Here is a 17,608-nt window from a genome sequence, read left to right as displayed (position 1 = left end):
AGTCAGCCGGTATGGAAATTGGTCCCATACCAGGCCCATCAGCCGGTATGGAGGTCGATTCCATACCAGGCCCGTCAACGCGACCAGACATAGTTCCATGGCAAGATGAAGCCCGGGCCTTACCAGCACCACGTCCAACAAACTCAGCAGTAGCCGAGGAAACTGCCGGACAGCGAGTTCCTCCAGAACCCGTTGTCCAGGCCCCAGTTTCCGGAGCTCAGGCGCCTGAGGGTAAGAGAAAGAAAAGAAAGAATAAGAAGAAGAAAAGCAAGAACGGGCCCCATATGAAGGATATGGATTGGGTTGAACCCGAAAATTGGAACCGCGTTCACTATGGACTGGGATATCTCTCAGCAGATTCAGGCTGTGATGAGGGTGTTCCAGCTTTCGACGACCGCGAGGAGGTGCTCGAGTTAGAGCCGCGATCGGAAGACGAAAATTTTGAGTAAAAAGTTGTTGTATCTTCCAAATAAATATTTTTCTATCCATAATTAATCATCGAATTTTCTTGAGAGACCAGTCAACACCAAACATCCTTGGACGACGAGAACCTACAATTTCCAACCTGGCAACAGTCTGGCAGGGGGGAGTGTAACAGGGAAAATTTGAATTTTCCGCGTTACTACGATTACCTAGTATACGCGCCGTCGGTAAAACTATAACTACTCCAGGGTTATCCGGGGTAGAGCGCGACTTGTCACCAGGAGTGGTAATTGTAGGGGCTTGTCCGTCAATCCCCCTCTCTAGCTGTAAGTAGGAGTTTCCAGATTTCCGGAAGTTGCCGAAATTAATCGAGTGGGTGCACCGTGAAAAGTGTCGAAGAGAATCGAGACCGGAACACAACCGGACAGACCTCCGAAGCCAGCAGACGCGCAATACGCAAACAGGTAATTAATTTTATTCTACTTGGATTCTGTAATTGTGGAACCAAGCGATATTAATTCTAAATATTATAGATACCAGGCCATTAGCCGGTATCCTTTATAACTATTATTAATTATACTGGAAACGCAGGTGAAGGAGTAAAATTTTGGAAATTGGGAGACGATAAAGAGAGCGGAGAACGAGAAAAGACGAGACAAAGGAACCAACAAGGAGACAAAGGAACCTGACGGAAAAGGACTGGAGACACCGCAACAGAAGGAAAAACATCAGTAATAAACCTCAGGTATTAATTAAATTAACTGTTCTAGGCCCAAGCCAGAATATTAATTTAATTTTGTAAAAATACTTAGTCGTTCGTCGGGTAATCCGCGTCTAGGCCCGTTATAAATTAATTAGTCGTAGAATTTTGTTAAAATTAATTTAAGCCAGACGGTTGTCTAATCAGATCCAGGCCTTTTAGCCGGATCTAGGCGTCGTTGATAATTCCAGGCCATCGCCGGAATTACTGCGTCGTAGAAAAATTCTAGGCCCATTGTGCTGAGCACAAGCCAGAAATTTCGTGGTCGAGTCCGCGTTAAAATTAGTTGTTAATTAAAATAAATAATTAAAATTAAATAAATTACTTAACCAAAATTATCGAATTAAATAAAGAAATTAATTAAGACAAAGTAATAGACGCGAGAAGTCTGAGAGAGAAATTTAATTAATTAATAAATAAAATTATCAATTAAATTAATTAGTTAATAATTAAAATTTATTAGATAAAATTAGTTAATAAATTATCATAATTAAAATTAATAACAATAAAAGGGTTTGAACCGAAAAGAAAGAGTCGGAAATGCAAAGTAGTCATTAGAACATAATTTGAAGTATTGGGTGAACGCGACGTTGAGATCTCTGACGTAAATTTATTGTTGATAAAGATAATTATTAAATGAAGGAAATTGATGAGAAAGATAAAAGTGATAAAGTCAATTAAAAATAAGTTAATTAATAAATTTTCTTATTCTCAATTTAATTAATTTATTTATTGTAAAAGTGTGGCGGGAAAGTTGATGGCCGGACGCCATTTTATATTATTTAAAATCAGTGTGTGTGGAAATAAGTCCAGGGGACTAGAGTGAGTGTGCGCGTGTACAGATCCAGGGGATCAAATTTTAAATAATTAATATTGCTAATTATGTTCGTCAGGTACGACGATTTTAAGTTGTTTTAAATAAATGCCAAAGGTAGTTGGCCAATAGTAGTAATAAAGTTGTGTGCGTGTGTGTGTGATGCCAAAGGTAGTTGGCTTAAAAAGGTTTATTTAACGTCAAAGGTAGTTGACGATAGTCATAAGGAATAATGTATAAGGAATAGAAGTATAAGGTTTATAAGGTCAAAAGGTTATAAGGTTAAAAAGGTTATTAATTAATAAAAAGAAAAAAGGTTAATTAAAAAGTGTATTAAAATTATTATAAATTATCCTTCCTCTTCCTTCTCTTACAAATTAATTAATTTACAACGACCCTGATGATCTAAGATCCGGCTCTGGGAGGCCGTTATTACTTCCAGTGGCGCCCTTAAAAAGGACGACCAGAGTAGCAGCATAGCCCTGTTATATATGACAAATATTTTATGATATCCAATAAGATATTATCTCCTAGGATAACTCTTACTAAAACTTACAATTTCTGAAAATTTCGTATCAAAAAACAATCCTATTAAGATTTTGTAAGTATTATAACATCGGAATTCGCCTGATCAATTCTTATTGAAAATACATTAGAATAAACTGTAACAATCTTATAGAAGTGAAAGTACTTATTCAATCTCATAATCGTTGGCGGAATTCGAGTCACAAAATCTCATAAATTAAAAAATCTCACTCATTCTTTTAAAAATCTATTACGGAAATCATGATAGGAAAACATTAAAAGCTTTGACTCATAGATTCTCATAAAAATTCATATGAGAATTTTTTCAAATCTCATAGATATTTTTGAAGCTCATAGATTCTTATAAAAAATATTCAATATCTTATCAGAATTTATGAGAGCTTTTCCACAGGGCTGCTTCCAATTCAAGACAGTGAGTGATCATCACTAAAATAAGGATTTATAATTTAAAAAATTTGGCTATCCAAAATAATAATCAGTAAATTTTTAACTGATAAAAAAAATTTATAAAAAATTAATAAATATCAAAATTGAGATATTTTAATGTGGAATAGTTTTTTTGATGAAATATTATAATAATTTAATTATTTATTAAAAATATATTTAATTATAAGTAAAATTATTAACTATTCATTATAAATTAATTCATAGAGAGTTAACCAGTTATTTAAATTAAAAATATTAAATTCAGCGCTTTGGAATATATATTTTATATTTATTTATACGTCTGCAGCAATGGCGTATCGTGTAGTGTTAGAATGATCGTTTACTGAGTATGAATCATCTTTATTGCAGATATTTAACCTTAAATCCGTAAGCATTAAATATTTAAAAATTTTTAATTTTCTGACAGATGTAAATATTTCAATTGAAAAAAAAAAATTTCTCTCTTTAAAAAAAAATTCAAAAAAGTTTACCTTTCTCTAAAATATTGTCGACGATTTATATCAATATCATATCATTTTTAACGTAAGCCCAAAAATAATATTATGAAAATGATTACATTTGATAGTTTTTTTGATGTTGTTTTTAGTAGATTTCAGAGAAATCTATCTTTTGCATTTTTCCTCATGGTGGAATTTTCAAAGAATTTTGCTATAATCTATTATAATTCATTGAGTAGGTTTCAAAAATACCATTGGTTCAAAAGTTTATATATATACGTATATTAGACCGGTTCAAAAAAATCGACCATTTTTTTTTTTCAAAACCCACAGTGAAATATCTTCCTAGTCATAAAAAAAGAAGCGTGTGGAAACGGGAGCTCTTAATATCAATTTTGAAAGGTCGCTCATCGTAAATTTCTATTTTACGTTTAAATAACATGGAAAAAAAACTTTTTTAGTTTGGAATTTCTCACCTCGGCAATGGCTCATTGTACGAATAAGCCCAGCATATATTTTTGTAGGGAATTTAACGCTCTAAAAAAAAAAGTCTTTTGTCATTTTTCGACAAATCCATCTGTTCAAAAGTTATTGGAGCTCGAAGTCAAGTAAGAGTAAATTTTGAGATCTTTTTACTTTCCCGGCAAAACTATCATACTTATTATAAAATGTCATTTAATCATTTTTGTAAACAATTTTATTTTCTACAAATTATCATTGATAAATTTTTTTCAAATTCTGCATTGTCTTCTAGTTATTTCCATTTTAATGCCAAGCTCCTAAAAAAATAGTGTTCTGATCGATTTTAAGAGCTTGGCATTGAAATGGAAATAACTAGAAAACAATGCAGAATATATATATTAGGGTGTCCGTTATTTCCCAAATCGATTTTTATTTACCGATCGCCCTCTGAATCTTTAGTTTATGACCTAAAAAAAAATATCTAACACAAACAGGCTCTTAATTTTCACATTAAACCGTGCCGAAATCATTTTATATTTCCCATTTAAATAACATAGGATTTTTAGACTTTTGACTTTTAATTTTTTTTCTCAGATACAAATGAAAGTAAAAATTTGATCAAAGCGTAATCTGATAGGAAATTGAACGCCCTAAAAAAAAGTTCTCTTATGAATTTTCGATAAAATAACTCCTTCAAAAGTTATTTAACGTTAAACTTGTGTTTGTTATCAATTCTATAATATTTTAAATTCTATTTTCATTTTTACCTTTTTTGGCTATAAAATCGTTGAAATAAAAGATATTATTATCACTACCCGGGAAAAAATCATCAGGCCTGATCATGCTTGATTGTGCATGATTCATACATGATTCAGGTATGACCATGACAAGGCAAGAATAGTTATGCATGATCCATGCAATATCATGCATGACCAAGCTTAATCATGAATGATCATGCCTGAATTTGCATGATACATGCAAAGGCATGCATGCCCTTACAAATCCATGTTCAATTGCGCATTGCCATGCATGACGAGGAAATAATAATTACGTATGACTCATACACCGTCATGTATGACCAAGCTCAGTCATGAATGATCATTCATGACACTGCATGAATTATGCAACGTCATGCATGACCATGTAAAATCATGTTCAGCCGTGCATGATCATGCAAGACGAGGAAAGAATAGTCACACATGATTCGTGCAACGTCATGCATGACCAAGCTCAATCATGGATGATCATTCATGACACTGCATGAATTATGCAACGTCATGCACGACCATGTGAAATCATGGTCAATCGTGCATGATCGTGCATGACAAAGAAAGGAATAGTCACACATGATTTGTGCAACGTCATACATGACCAAGCTCAGTCATGAATGATCATTCATGACACTGCACGAATTATGCATCGTCATGCATGACCATGTAAAATCATGTTCAATTGTGCATGATCATGAGTGACGAGGAAAGAATAGTCACACATGATTCGTGCAACGTCACGCATGACCAAGCTCAGTCATGAATGATCATTCATGACACTGCACGAATTATGCAACGTCATACATGACCATGTAAAATCATGCCTAATTATGCATGACTATATATAACGGGAAATTAATCATCATGCATGAGATTACATGACTGAGTATGACTTTACATGAGCATACATGACTATGCCTGATTCATACAAAGTGATATTCAATCATGTATGATCATGGATGAGAATGTATAATAATAATTATAATTGAAAAATTTTGTTGCTTAAAATTTATTTTTTAATAATTTAAAACTATTACGTATATAATTTCCTACATGCAATACATGGCGACTTGTTTTAATTTGATTTATCGTTAGAAATAATAGTTTTCCACTTTCACGAATAGGCATTATATGAGTTATATTCACCTGATGTTCAACATTACAGAAAAATTTTGTATGTTCAATAACAAATTCTTCTAAAACAAAACATATTATTTTCTCGAACTCTACGAAAAATTGAATTGATCCATAAATAATTAAATCATTATCAGCCAAAGTTATCTGTACTGTGAAACTGTTAGTTTTTATTGTTTAATAAGCCTTAAGGCTTAGATAAGACTAAGCAAAGCCACCCTTGTGGAAAAATTTCTCTGTAGGAACTGAAAATAATTACTTATAAGTCTGAATAACAGTTCTTAAACTTTTACTTTTTCTTAAAAAGTTTGAAAAAGTCTTATAAACTCGGAATAACTTTTAATTTGACGTATAAAGTCAGAGTAATTCCAAGATTTCGGACGCTTCCAGAAGAGTTATTTTGAGTTAGTAGAACTTACTTGAAGAGTTACTAAGACTTCTTAATACTTTAAAATAGTTTCCTGCAAAAATTTGTGCGACTATAAAAAGAATTTGTTTGAGTTTTTCTGACTTATTAAAACTCTCAGTAGAAAATTTGTGCAGCTGTCAAAAGAGTCATTTAGAGTTTTTTAGAAAAATAATTGATTTCCTTAACACGTATTTTTTTTTTGTACTTTGACAAAAATTGTTCAAGAAAACATTAATGTCATAGTGTAATACAAGATACCCCTATATTACTATCAAAAATGGATTATCATCTCTCTGCTAGTATTCAGCGAGTAACGCGTTCCATGAATGCTTCAAGATCAGAATTTATAACTTCTGAAATAAGTATCTTAACAAGGACACTACAAAAGGTGGGCGCGATTTAGTGGTGAGCACTGAACTACTCCCGCTGCTGCTGCCTAGCATCATAACTTTTTAAATCAATAATCATTAGGATTATATATATTTATTAATCTCGAACAAATATATATATATATATATATATATATATATATATATATATATATATATTAGGGTGATTCGTTTTGAACGACTATTTTTTTTTTCACTCCCACTTGAAAATATTGTTATAGACATTGAAAAGAAAATTCCCTGCAAGTTTCAGCCCTTGATTTTAATTTTAAGTACTTTATATTTGATTTTGAAGTTTTCCCACCCGGGAAAAAATTTTTTTATAAAATTGTATAAAATATAACAAAATTTTATAAAGTTTTACACAATTGTATAAAATTATATAAAATTTTATACAATTTTATAAGACTGTACAGCGAAATTTTATGGAATTTCATGTAATTTTATATAATTTTATCAAATTTCATAGAATTTTATAAAATTTTATATGGTAAGATCTTAAAAGAGAAGTCATAATTAGATAAAATATTATATAATTGTACGAAATTTTATAAAATTTTATACAATCTTATACTATTTTATAAAGTAAGATCTTAGTGAGGGGAGTAATAATTGAAAAAAATTTGATATAATTGTATGGAATTTTATAAAGTTTTATCCGATTTCATAAAATTATATAAAATTTTATACAATTTTATAAAGTAATTCCTCAGAAGGGAAGTAATATTTAGATGAAATTTTATAAAATTGTATAAAGTTTTATACGATTTCATAAAATTATATGCAATCTTATAAAATCTTATACAATTTTATAAAGTAAGATCTCAAAAGGGAAGGAATTGTTAGATAAAATTTTATATAATTGGATGAAATTTTATAAAATTATGTAAAATTTTATAATATTTCATAAAACTTTAGAGAATTTGATGTCACTATTGCATCTAGAGTGAGGTAGCATTTTGTAAAATTTGATAAAATTTCACACAATTTTATAAAGTTTATTACAAATTATTATAAAAATTGTTAGAAATTCAAAGTAAATAGATAAAATTTTCAATGGCCATAAAAAAAAAAAGAAATATAATATTATATTTTGGTGGGTGCTGGTGGTTTGAGCGAGAAAGACATAGTGTGACTCATTTATTCCTGTTTAGGTTAAGCTTATTCGTTACGCACCAGTTATGAAGTTCATCGATGTCGTGCTGAAGACTATTCATATCCTCGTTGCCATTAATCGTTCTAAAAATTTTTAAATCGTCTGCATAGAGAAGATACTCCGATTTAAATTTTTCACCAATACAATTAATAAATATTATGAAGAGAATCGGTCCAAGGTGGGAACCTTGCGGAACACCAGAAGTTACATTGTATTTATCTGAGATATATCCATTTACTCGTACTTGTAGGCTTCTGCCTGATAAATAAGACCGTATCCATTCCAGAGCTTTACCTTTAATTCCGTACCGATTTAATTTACTGATTAGTGTATCGTGGTCAACCGTATCGAACGCTTTAGAGAAATCAGTATAGATAGTATGAGTGCTGAGACCTTGGTTCATTGCATCCAAGACGTAGTTCGTATACACGTAGAGATTGGTGGTGGTGGATCTACCATCAATGAATCCATGTTGTCTGGAGGATATTATAGTCTGAAATGCTGATGTAATCTGCGGTCGGCACACCCCATGATAATATCATTTTTAGTACATTTAACTCCGATGAAGATATGTTCAATATCATTATTATTGACTTCTATTAAATCAGCTATAATATTCTTTTTTACTGCAGTTAGCACACCACCACCACGTTTTCAATCACTAGTTGTGTTGTCTCTGTCCTTCCGGAAAATTGTGAAGGTATTGTCCACGATTTCCCCGGAGAAAATAGATTCATTTAACCAGGTTTCACTAACACAAATAACATCGCCACTGTTGCAAGCTGATGAGGTTAAGAAATGCTTGAGTTTAGTTCTTAAACCTTTCGTATTTTGATAGTATATGTTTAACTTAGGCTTCTTTGTCTTTGATCCTCGGCGGACGAAAATTTTGTTTATCGACGATCTTGGGTACTCCGTTCATATATTTGATTGTTTTATTTGTATGTCCGTTCTTAGTTAGATCATCAAGCTCTGAGTGTAGTGTGCTTAAATGGAGTTGTTGAGCCTGAGTTAAACTGGGCTTAAATCTGATATCTGGGTTGTGAGTTGGTTTGGACTTCAGGATACTCCTTGTAGCTGTTACAGAAGGTGTCTAAAGTAAAACTGGGCAAGTTTTACCTTGAGCTGGTTAACCGAGACGTCGAAGTTTGATATTGGGGATGATGTCTGACAATTCGTGAGGAATTAACGCTGTAACGTTGGCAATGTCGTCTAAGCGACGGTCGTTGCCAACAGGTTTCTTTGATTCAGGGACATTTAGTATAACAACTTGGGATTCGCGTTTTTTGTGTTCATTGATCTCAGAGATAACACTGTTTGGATCGTCAGGAAGCATGTTGAGGGATGTGAGTTTATTTTCGATATCTGTTATTCTCTTATCGAATTTATTTTGTTGTTGTGTGAGACTTTTATTATGCTCAGCAAATTTATTTAAGTCAGCACGAATACCCGTAACGCTTTTTTCAATTTTTTCAATCTTCTCTTTAAAAGGAGAGAGATATTTATCAAAAATTTCCTCGATTTCACTTTTGCTGGTAGACAATTTATGTTCATTGTTGTCATCAGACTCACTTTCACCCATTATAATGCTAACCTCAAAATCACAGTCGTTACATTTCCAACTTGTTACGCCGTTTTTTCGAAATTCATTTAGGTAAACACTAAACTCCGTGTCACTCAAGTTACTACACGTTTTGTGGAACTATTTTTTACATTTACAACAGCCAATAGAACTAGAATCAGCTCTAATTAATCTAGCGCAACTTTCATACAGGCGTTTGCTAGCCGCCATCTTGAATTATCAAGATTAATTTAAATGTTAGATTTGCTTATAATTTATAACTAGCATTATTTTCATTCATTATTAAAAAAATCTGTTTATTGGTTGACCCTGCGGGCCAGCCCCAAAACTTCCCGCTGTTTTCGAGCTCCTCGAGCTTGTTGTGGATACATTTTCAAGCTCTTCGAGCTCGAAAATACTTTTGTGTGCCATTGTTTTCGAAAAAAACCGATGTTAGCATTTCTTTCTCCCACGACATCTCAGGAACGAATTGACCGATTTCGATAGTTGAGACGGCAATCGGCGTATTTTATTGAGTCCTAGAGCTGATAAAATTTTAAAATTGTTTGGTTCAGTTGTTTCGAAGATATTCGCAAAAAACCGTTTTTTACCATTTCTTTCTCCCGCGATAACTCTCGAACGAATACTCTGATTGAGATGGCTAAGGCAGCAATCGACGCGTTTTATTAAGTTCTAGAGCTAATTAGATTTTGAAGTTAATCGTATAAGTCGTTTCTAAAAAATCAATAAAAAACTAAAAAAAAAATGGCTTTTTCGTAATTTGCCAATATTTTCGAGTCTACTTGATTAAATGATCTGAAATTTTCAGAAAAGTTGATGGCCAACAAGCTCTTTCGATTGCCGCCTTAACCATCCAAATCAGTTCATTAGTTAAAAAGTTATAGACCGGTCACACACACACAGACACAGACACACACACACACACACACACACACACACACACACACACACACACACACACACACACACACACACACACACACACACACACACACACACACACACACACACACACACACACACACACACACACACACACACACACACACACGGACACGGACACGGACACACGGACACACGGACACACACATACAGACACTCGGAAATTATTCTGAAAATAGTGAGAATAGCTTCCTAGGACCTCAAAACGTCGACATCTGATGAAGTTTCGATTTTCGCTAATCAGGGTGAAAACGATAACTTCCCAATTTTTCGAAAATCATCGATTTTCTTAGCGGGTAGTTGATATTTCAGATGATATTTTATTTTTTACAACCGGAGATTTTAAAAGATGTTAAGAATCGTCGTAATCTGAATGAGGCAGGTCAGCCTAGTGGACAGCGGACGTGCTTTATAACACGACGGTCGTGTGTTCGAGACTCGTCACGGGTTAAATTTTAATAACATTTTTCAGCCAGTAAACATTAACTATACATCAATACTAACCAAGTTGAATCATCATTATTTTCATTTTTTTAACTTCCCGCTGAGAAAATCAACGATTAGCGAAAAATTCGGGAAGTTATTGGTTTCATCGTCATTTTCAAAAATCGGGTTTTCATCATATGTCGACTTTGAAGGTGCTACGATGCTATTCTGACATTTGCAGAGCGATGTCTGTATGTGTGTGTGTGTGTGTGTGTGTGTGTGTGTGTGTGTGTGTGTGTGTGTGTGTGTGTGTGTGTGTGTGTGTGTGTGTGTGTGTGTGTGTGTGTGTGTGTGTCTACAAAATTTTATCAGCTCTAGACCTCAATAAAACACGCCGATTGCCACCGCAATCGTCTCAATCGGATGATCCGTTCGAGAGATATCGTCGACGAAAGAATGAAAAAAAATCGTTTATTTTTGTTTTTTGTGAATATTCCAGAAACTATCGAATCGGTCAATTCCAAAATCTAATCAGCTCTAGAACTCGACAAAATCATTCGATTGCTGCCAAAGACGTTCCAATCAGATAATCCGTTCAAGAGATATCGTCGACGGAATAATGAATGTTAAATCAATATCTGCTTTTTTCATTAAATATCATAATTACTGAACAAAATTACTCGAAACTAAAATGTTCTTCTTTATATAAGTCATTAGAAGTGACTGCCTAAAAATCGTCATGTTTGCTCGTACCACGATATAATTACACGATATAGATACGACGTATCACGTAAGTCCTTTATTATTTTTGAGCTAATTATTGAACATAGTTGTGAACAAATATAAAAAACACTCATTCATGAATTATTTTAAATTCTAAATTTTTAAACTTTAGCATAAAACGTAACCCTTTTGAGCTTGACAAGCTCATAAAAAAGGGCAACAAAGGTATTTTCGAGCTCGAAGAGCTTGAAAATGTATTTATACTAATGTTTTCAAGCTCTTAGAGATCGAAAACAGCAGGAAGTTTGGGGGCTGGCCTGCAAGGCCAACCGATGCCCAGATTTTTTAAAATAATTCTAGGGATTTTGCTTGATCAGGACTGATCATGCTTGGTCAAACATGATCATGCTTGCTCAAGCATGATCATGCCTGATTATATTTTCCCGGGTATGCTGTATTTTAAAAATCTGGGTAAACGAATTTTGGGTAAAAGGATTGTGTCCAATGTTAGATCTGGGCAATTGGATTGTGGTTTATTGATGTCCACTCGATACAACGTATTAGAATGGCAGTATGGATATTTTGTTACGTATGTATATTTTTATTTCTAACCCTGTTTACTCAAAGCTACCCTGATTAGAAAATACGATTCGTGAGGATTAAAACTGTTTTAATCGTTTTGAATCCTCACGAATCCTCGATTGATGAATAAAGAGGATTAAAAACGATCAAATTTTTTATCGTTGTAAATCGTTTTTAATCTTCATCCAGGACCACAAATTGCTGTATATTATTTTACGATTAAAGACGATACATGAGGATTAAAAATTGTTAATTCTTATGAATCGTTTTTAATCGTTAAATAATATTGCAATTTCTGGTTCCGATTGAAGATCAAAGACTATTCATGAGGATTAAAAATTTTTAATCCTCATGGATCGTTTCAATTACAAAATAATGGATCATCATTTGAGGATTAGAGACGATTAAATGTGAAAATCCATGAGGATTGTGACGATTAAAAACGATTAATGAGGATGAAATTTTTAATCGTTTTTAATCCTCGCGAATTGTATTTTCTAACCAGGGTAGTTTGTCAATCCGAGATTTTAGTAATACGCAAATAAATTAGGATTGCTCGTACATTTATATGTACCCTCGCAGATTTGAATCACGGTGGAAACACCGTGGAAGTGTAAACACCGTGGATCCACCGTGGTTACACGGTGGGTTTGTTCCATTTCACCACCGGGTATACACAGTGTATCCACTGTGATTACGCGGTGTAACCACCGTGATTCCACGGTGGCTCTGTGCTATTTCACCACCGTGGTTCCATGCTGCATCCACCGCGTAATCACAGTGAAAACACCGTGTATACACGGTGGCAAAGCCACCGTGGAATCATGGTGGATACATCGCGTAATCACAGTGGTAAAATGGAACAAACCCACCGTGTTTCCACCGTGATTCAAATCTGCGAGGGATAAGTATAAAAGTATATTAACAATATTTGAATCGCGGATTAAGAATCTCGGATTAAAAAACTGACCTTAAAAAATTGGTTCAACCTTAGTAAAAATGAACAAAGGCCGCTTTTGTTTTGAACTAAGCGCTAGCTATCGAAAAGTCAGAAAATTTTCGAAAAATCTACCTTTTATTCTGGCTGCCAGGTGGCATTTTTTTTTTTTTTTCATTGTTTATTACTTCGCAATGAGAGGCACGAAATTACTATTTTCGAGCTTGAAGAGCTCAAAATGTATTAACATTAGGATCGTCAAACTCAAAAACTCGATAATAGCGGGAAGTTTTAGGGCTGGTCCATAGAGTCAGGTGGATTTCAGATTTTTTTTCTTGTGGTGTTTTTGATTAATCTCATCGATTACTACAAAATTTGACATACTAATGAAATCAAAAGTTTTTTGACTCGGTAACTTTTGAGACAAAATTCTAGGAATTTTAATTGTTTTTTTACTCAGTCATACATCGTTACTGCATTCATGAATGTTTTTAAAGGTAATCAACTTGAATAATTTTATTTATAAATTATTTACAATAAATTATCAGAATATAATAATGAAGTAGTGAATGTAATTGTAGAATAAATATTCGATCTATTCGTCTTGTCGAAAAGTACAAATTAAAAAAATTTTAATTATTTATTTTTTAAAAAATAAAAAATTGTTGAATGATCTATTCCATGAATTGTATCACAAGGAATTGTTTCTAAAATTCTGTGTCAAATCAAGGTTCAATTTAATTGAGTTTTTATGTAAATAATCAAATTTGAAAATCGAGTTGACGACAATTAGCATTCAAATCGGCTATCAAGGTAGGAACATTTGTATATCAATATATTATTAATAATATATAGATATACCAGCAATGATAATTAAAACCCGCCCTGATTAAAAAAATGTATTTGACAGGATTAAAAAGGATTGAAATTTTAATACTTTCAAATCCTTCTAAATACTGTAAATCCTTTTTTAAAATTCACGATTAATCATATTAAATACTTTTTAATACTAAAATAATCGAAAGGAGTAGAAGGATTTGAAAGGATTCAACTAGCATTTAAAATTTCTAATGCTACCGAATACTTTTTAATCCTGAAATAATATTTTTATTTCGTTATCTTTTTAGGATATAAAAGGATTCAACTAGCATTTAAAATTTCCAATGCTACCGAATACTTTTTAATCCTGAAATAATATTTTTATTTCGTTATCTTTTTAGGATATAAAAGAATTTCACCAGTATTTAAAATTTTTTATGCTACCGAATACTTTTTAATCCTGAAATAATTTTTATATTTCGTTATCTTTTTAGGATTTAAAAGGATTCAACCAGTATTTAAAATTTTTAATGCTATCGAATACTTTTTAATCCTGAAATAAAGTTTTTATTTGAATATCTATTTAGGATATAAAAGGATTCAACTAGCATTTGAAATTTCTAATGCTATCGAATACTTTTTAATCCTGATGTAAAGTTTTTATTTCGTTATCTTTTTAGGATATAAAAGGATTCAACTAGCATTTGAAATTTCTAATGCTACCGAATACTTTTTAATCCTAAAATAATATTTTTATTTCATAACCTTTTCAGGATATAGAAGAATTTCACCAGTATTTAAAATTTTTTATGCTACCGAATACTTTTTAATCCTGAAATAATTTTTATATTTCGTTATCTTTTTAGGATTTAAATAAATTTAACCAGTATTTGAAATTTCTAATGCTTTCGAATACTTTTTAATCCTGAAATAATGTTTTTATTTCGTTATCTTTTTAGGATATAAAAGGATTCAACTAGCATTAAAAATTTCTAATGCTACCGAATACTTTTCAATCCTGAAATAATGCGCGTGCTTAAAGGTAAAAGGGCTTATAGCTAAGGGTTAATAGGGATTTGTGGTGAAAGGGCGTATAAAAAAATTTTTTTTGCCATTCGGTTTTAAATTGTCTGAAACATAAAAATCTGTGAAAAAAAAAAAGTTGGTATCCTAAAGCTGAAAGGGCGTATCTCAAGACATACGCCCTTTTACCTTTAAGAAAAGTACTACTTAAAGGTAAAAGGGCGCATAAAAAAAATTGTATTTTTTATACCAAATGTTACATAACGCGTTACTAGAAACAAAATGGCGTATAAAAAAAAATTTTTTTGCTCCAATCAATGAAAAATGTTCAAACGATTGAAATCTATGGAAAAAACAAAAAAAAAATTTTTTTTGTTATACGCCCTTTTGGTTTTAAGAAAAAAAATTTTTAAAGTCATAAGGGCGTATCCTGTTTTTTCGGTTGTTATCATTTATAGATCAGAGTAAGAACAAAAATTGCAAGGGTAATAAAAATTATCACTCCATAACTTAATTCATCTGAACAAATATTTATTTAAGTAAAAAACCAAATTTCTTTATTTAATTTTGATCGAATCTTAAGTTTGTTATAATTTTTTTGATTCAACAATTAATGTAAAAAATATGTATAATTCGAGAATAAAAAAAATGCATTTAAAAAATTATAAATTCTATGAGTGCAGTGAAATTTGATTTAACCAAATTAAAAAAGTACTTTTAGATTTTTTAATTTTTCAAAGGTGCATTTTTTCATTTTTCAATCAAGGTTCTATTTTCTATTTTCTGTTTGTTTTTTTTTTTTTTCATCGGTATTATCAAAGTCCAATTTTCAGCAATGATAATAGTTTATAAATTTTTCTATTATTACCAAGTTATGTTCTAAAAAAAAATTAAAAAAATTTTTTTTTTATAATCTTAGGTACAGATGATCCTGACGATGGCGATGGCATAGGACCAATACCCGGATGAATTTATTTTTTCTTCATTTTTCATTCTTTTTTTCACTTGAATAAATATTTATTCTTATAAATTAAATTGTCGAGTGGCATTTTTTTTTCTTACTCTGATCTATAACTGATACTAAATCGAAAAAACAAGATACGCCCTTATGACTTAAAATTTTTTCTTAAAACCAAAAAGGCGTATAACAAAAAAATTTTTTTTTTTTCGTTTTTTCCATAGATTTTAATGTTTTCAACATTTTTACATTGATTGCATCAAAACATTTTTTTTATACGCCCTTTTGGTTCTGCAGAACTACGAATTTTTAAACTGCGAATATGTTCTTTTGTGCGCTGGTCGAAAAAAAAGTGATACGCTCTTTCACCTTTAGATCACCAAAATTTCGAATTCTTAAAAGTAAAAGGGCGTATAATTAAAGACACGCCCTTTTATCTTTCAATTTTTTTTTTTTTCAATTTTAAGCGTAGAATGTGTCTACTACTCGATTGGCAATAAAAAAAAAATATATGCGCCCTTTTACCTTTGCAAAGGTAAAAGGACGCATACATTGTTATAAGCCCTTTTACCTTTAAGCACGCGAATGTTTTTATTTCGTTATCTTTTTAGCATTTAAAAGGATTCAACTAGCATTTAAAATTTCTAATGCTATCGAATACTTTTTAATCCTGAAATAAAGTTTTTATTTTAATATCTTTTTAGGATATAAAAGGATTCAACTAGCATTTGAAATTTCTAATGCTACCGAATACTTTTTAATCCTGAAATAATATTTTTATTTCGTTATCTTTTTAGGATATAAAAGGATTCAACTAGCATTTAAAATTTCCAATGCTACCGAATACTTTTTAATCCTGAAATAATATTTTTATTTCGTTATCTTTTTAGGATATAAAAGGATTCAACTAGCATTTAAAATTTCTAATGCTATTAAATACTTTTTAATCCTGAAATAATATTTTTATTTCGTTATCTTTTTAGGATATAGAAGAATTTCACCAGTATTTAAAATTTTTTATACTACCGAATACTTTTTAATCCTGAAATAATGTTTTCATTCCGTTATCTTTTTAGGATATAAACGAATTTAATCAGTATTTGAAATTTTTAATGCTATTGAATACTTTTTAATCCTGAATCATATTTTTAGGATTAAAAAGTATTTAAAAGTATTTGACAGTTTAAATCATTTCAAATCCTGTTAAATCATGTTTTCAGGATTAAATAGTATTTAACAGAATTAAAAAATTTGAATCATGTTAAGTCCTTCTGAATCATATTTTCAGGATTCGATAGCATTCATAAGGATATAAATTTTTTTAATCCTTTCAAATACTTTTGTTTAATCAGGGCGGATAAAAATAAACTCGGTTCGAAAAACTGGCCCTAACAAGTCACAACTACAAAAATAAAATCATTTCAATCGAAGCAGAATTCAAATTTTACCGCCATGTGCCAGTCAATGACGTCAGCTGTAAGGTGTGTTGCAGATCAGAATAACTAACCGAACAATATAGGTGTAACTAATTAATTAAAACATCTCTAACCCTAAAACGATTCTAACCATTTTTCTTAAATAACTAACTAATAAATGAAGTAAAAATAATGTTGGTTTTATATTCTAACCTGTTACCTGTACGCATAGAAATGATTAATAAATTACTCGAAAATTAATCAATCCTAAACAATAAATTCATATTCCTAATTCTTTCCAAACTATTTCCAATTGAATGAAATTAGTTTTAACTAAAAATAAATTTCATTTTTGTTAAAGATATAGCCGTACATTTACTGTTTAGAAAAATTTCACACTTAAGCTTTGTACCAATTATAAATACTTTTCTCAAAAAATAAATAAACAGCATAT

The 17,608-nt window shown here is 31.2% G+C and overlaps 1 protein-coding gene across 4 annotated transcripts in view; it reads right to left on the bottom strand.

The window, feature by feature from the left end:
- Positions 1-17,608, bottom strand: part of LOC130669669 (NADPH:adrenodoxin oxidoreductase, mitochondrial) — a 73,442-nt gene that overhangs the window by 55,029 nt on the left and 805 nt on the right. The window contains exon 1 of one of the 4 annotated variants that reach the window (XM_057472692.1): positions 17,528-17,596. The exons of 1 other annotated variant lie outside the window; for it this stretch is intronic. Coding sequence is in view for 1 of the 3 variants with exons in the window: in XM_057472688.1 (XP_057328671.1) it covers positions 17,375-17,384 (10 nt within the window). In the remaining 2 variants the exon portion in view is untranslated. 2 more of the 4 variants (XM_057472688.1, XM_057472691.1) reach the window with 2 other exon arrangements.

The sequence above is a fragment of the Microplitis mediator genome, chromosome 6, assembly GCF_029852145.1.
Source record: "Microplitis mediator isolate UGA2020A chromosome 6, iyMicMedi2.1, whole genome shotgun sequence".
NCBI classification, from domain to species: Eukaryota; Metazoa; Arthropoda; class Insecta; order Hymenoptera; family Braconidae; genus Microplitis; species Microplitis mediator.
This window is presented reverse-complemented; position numbering and strand designations above follow the sequence as displayed.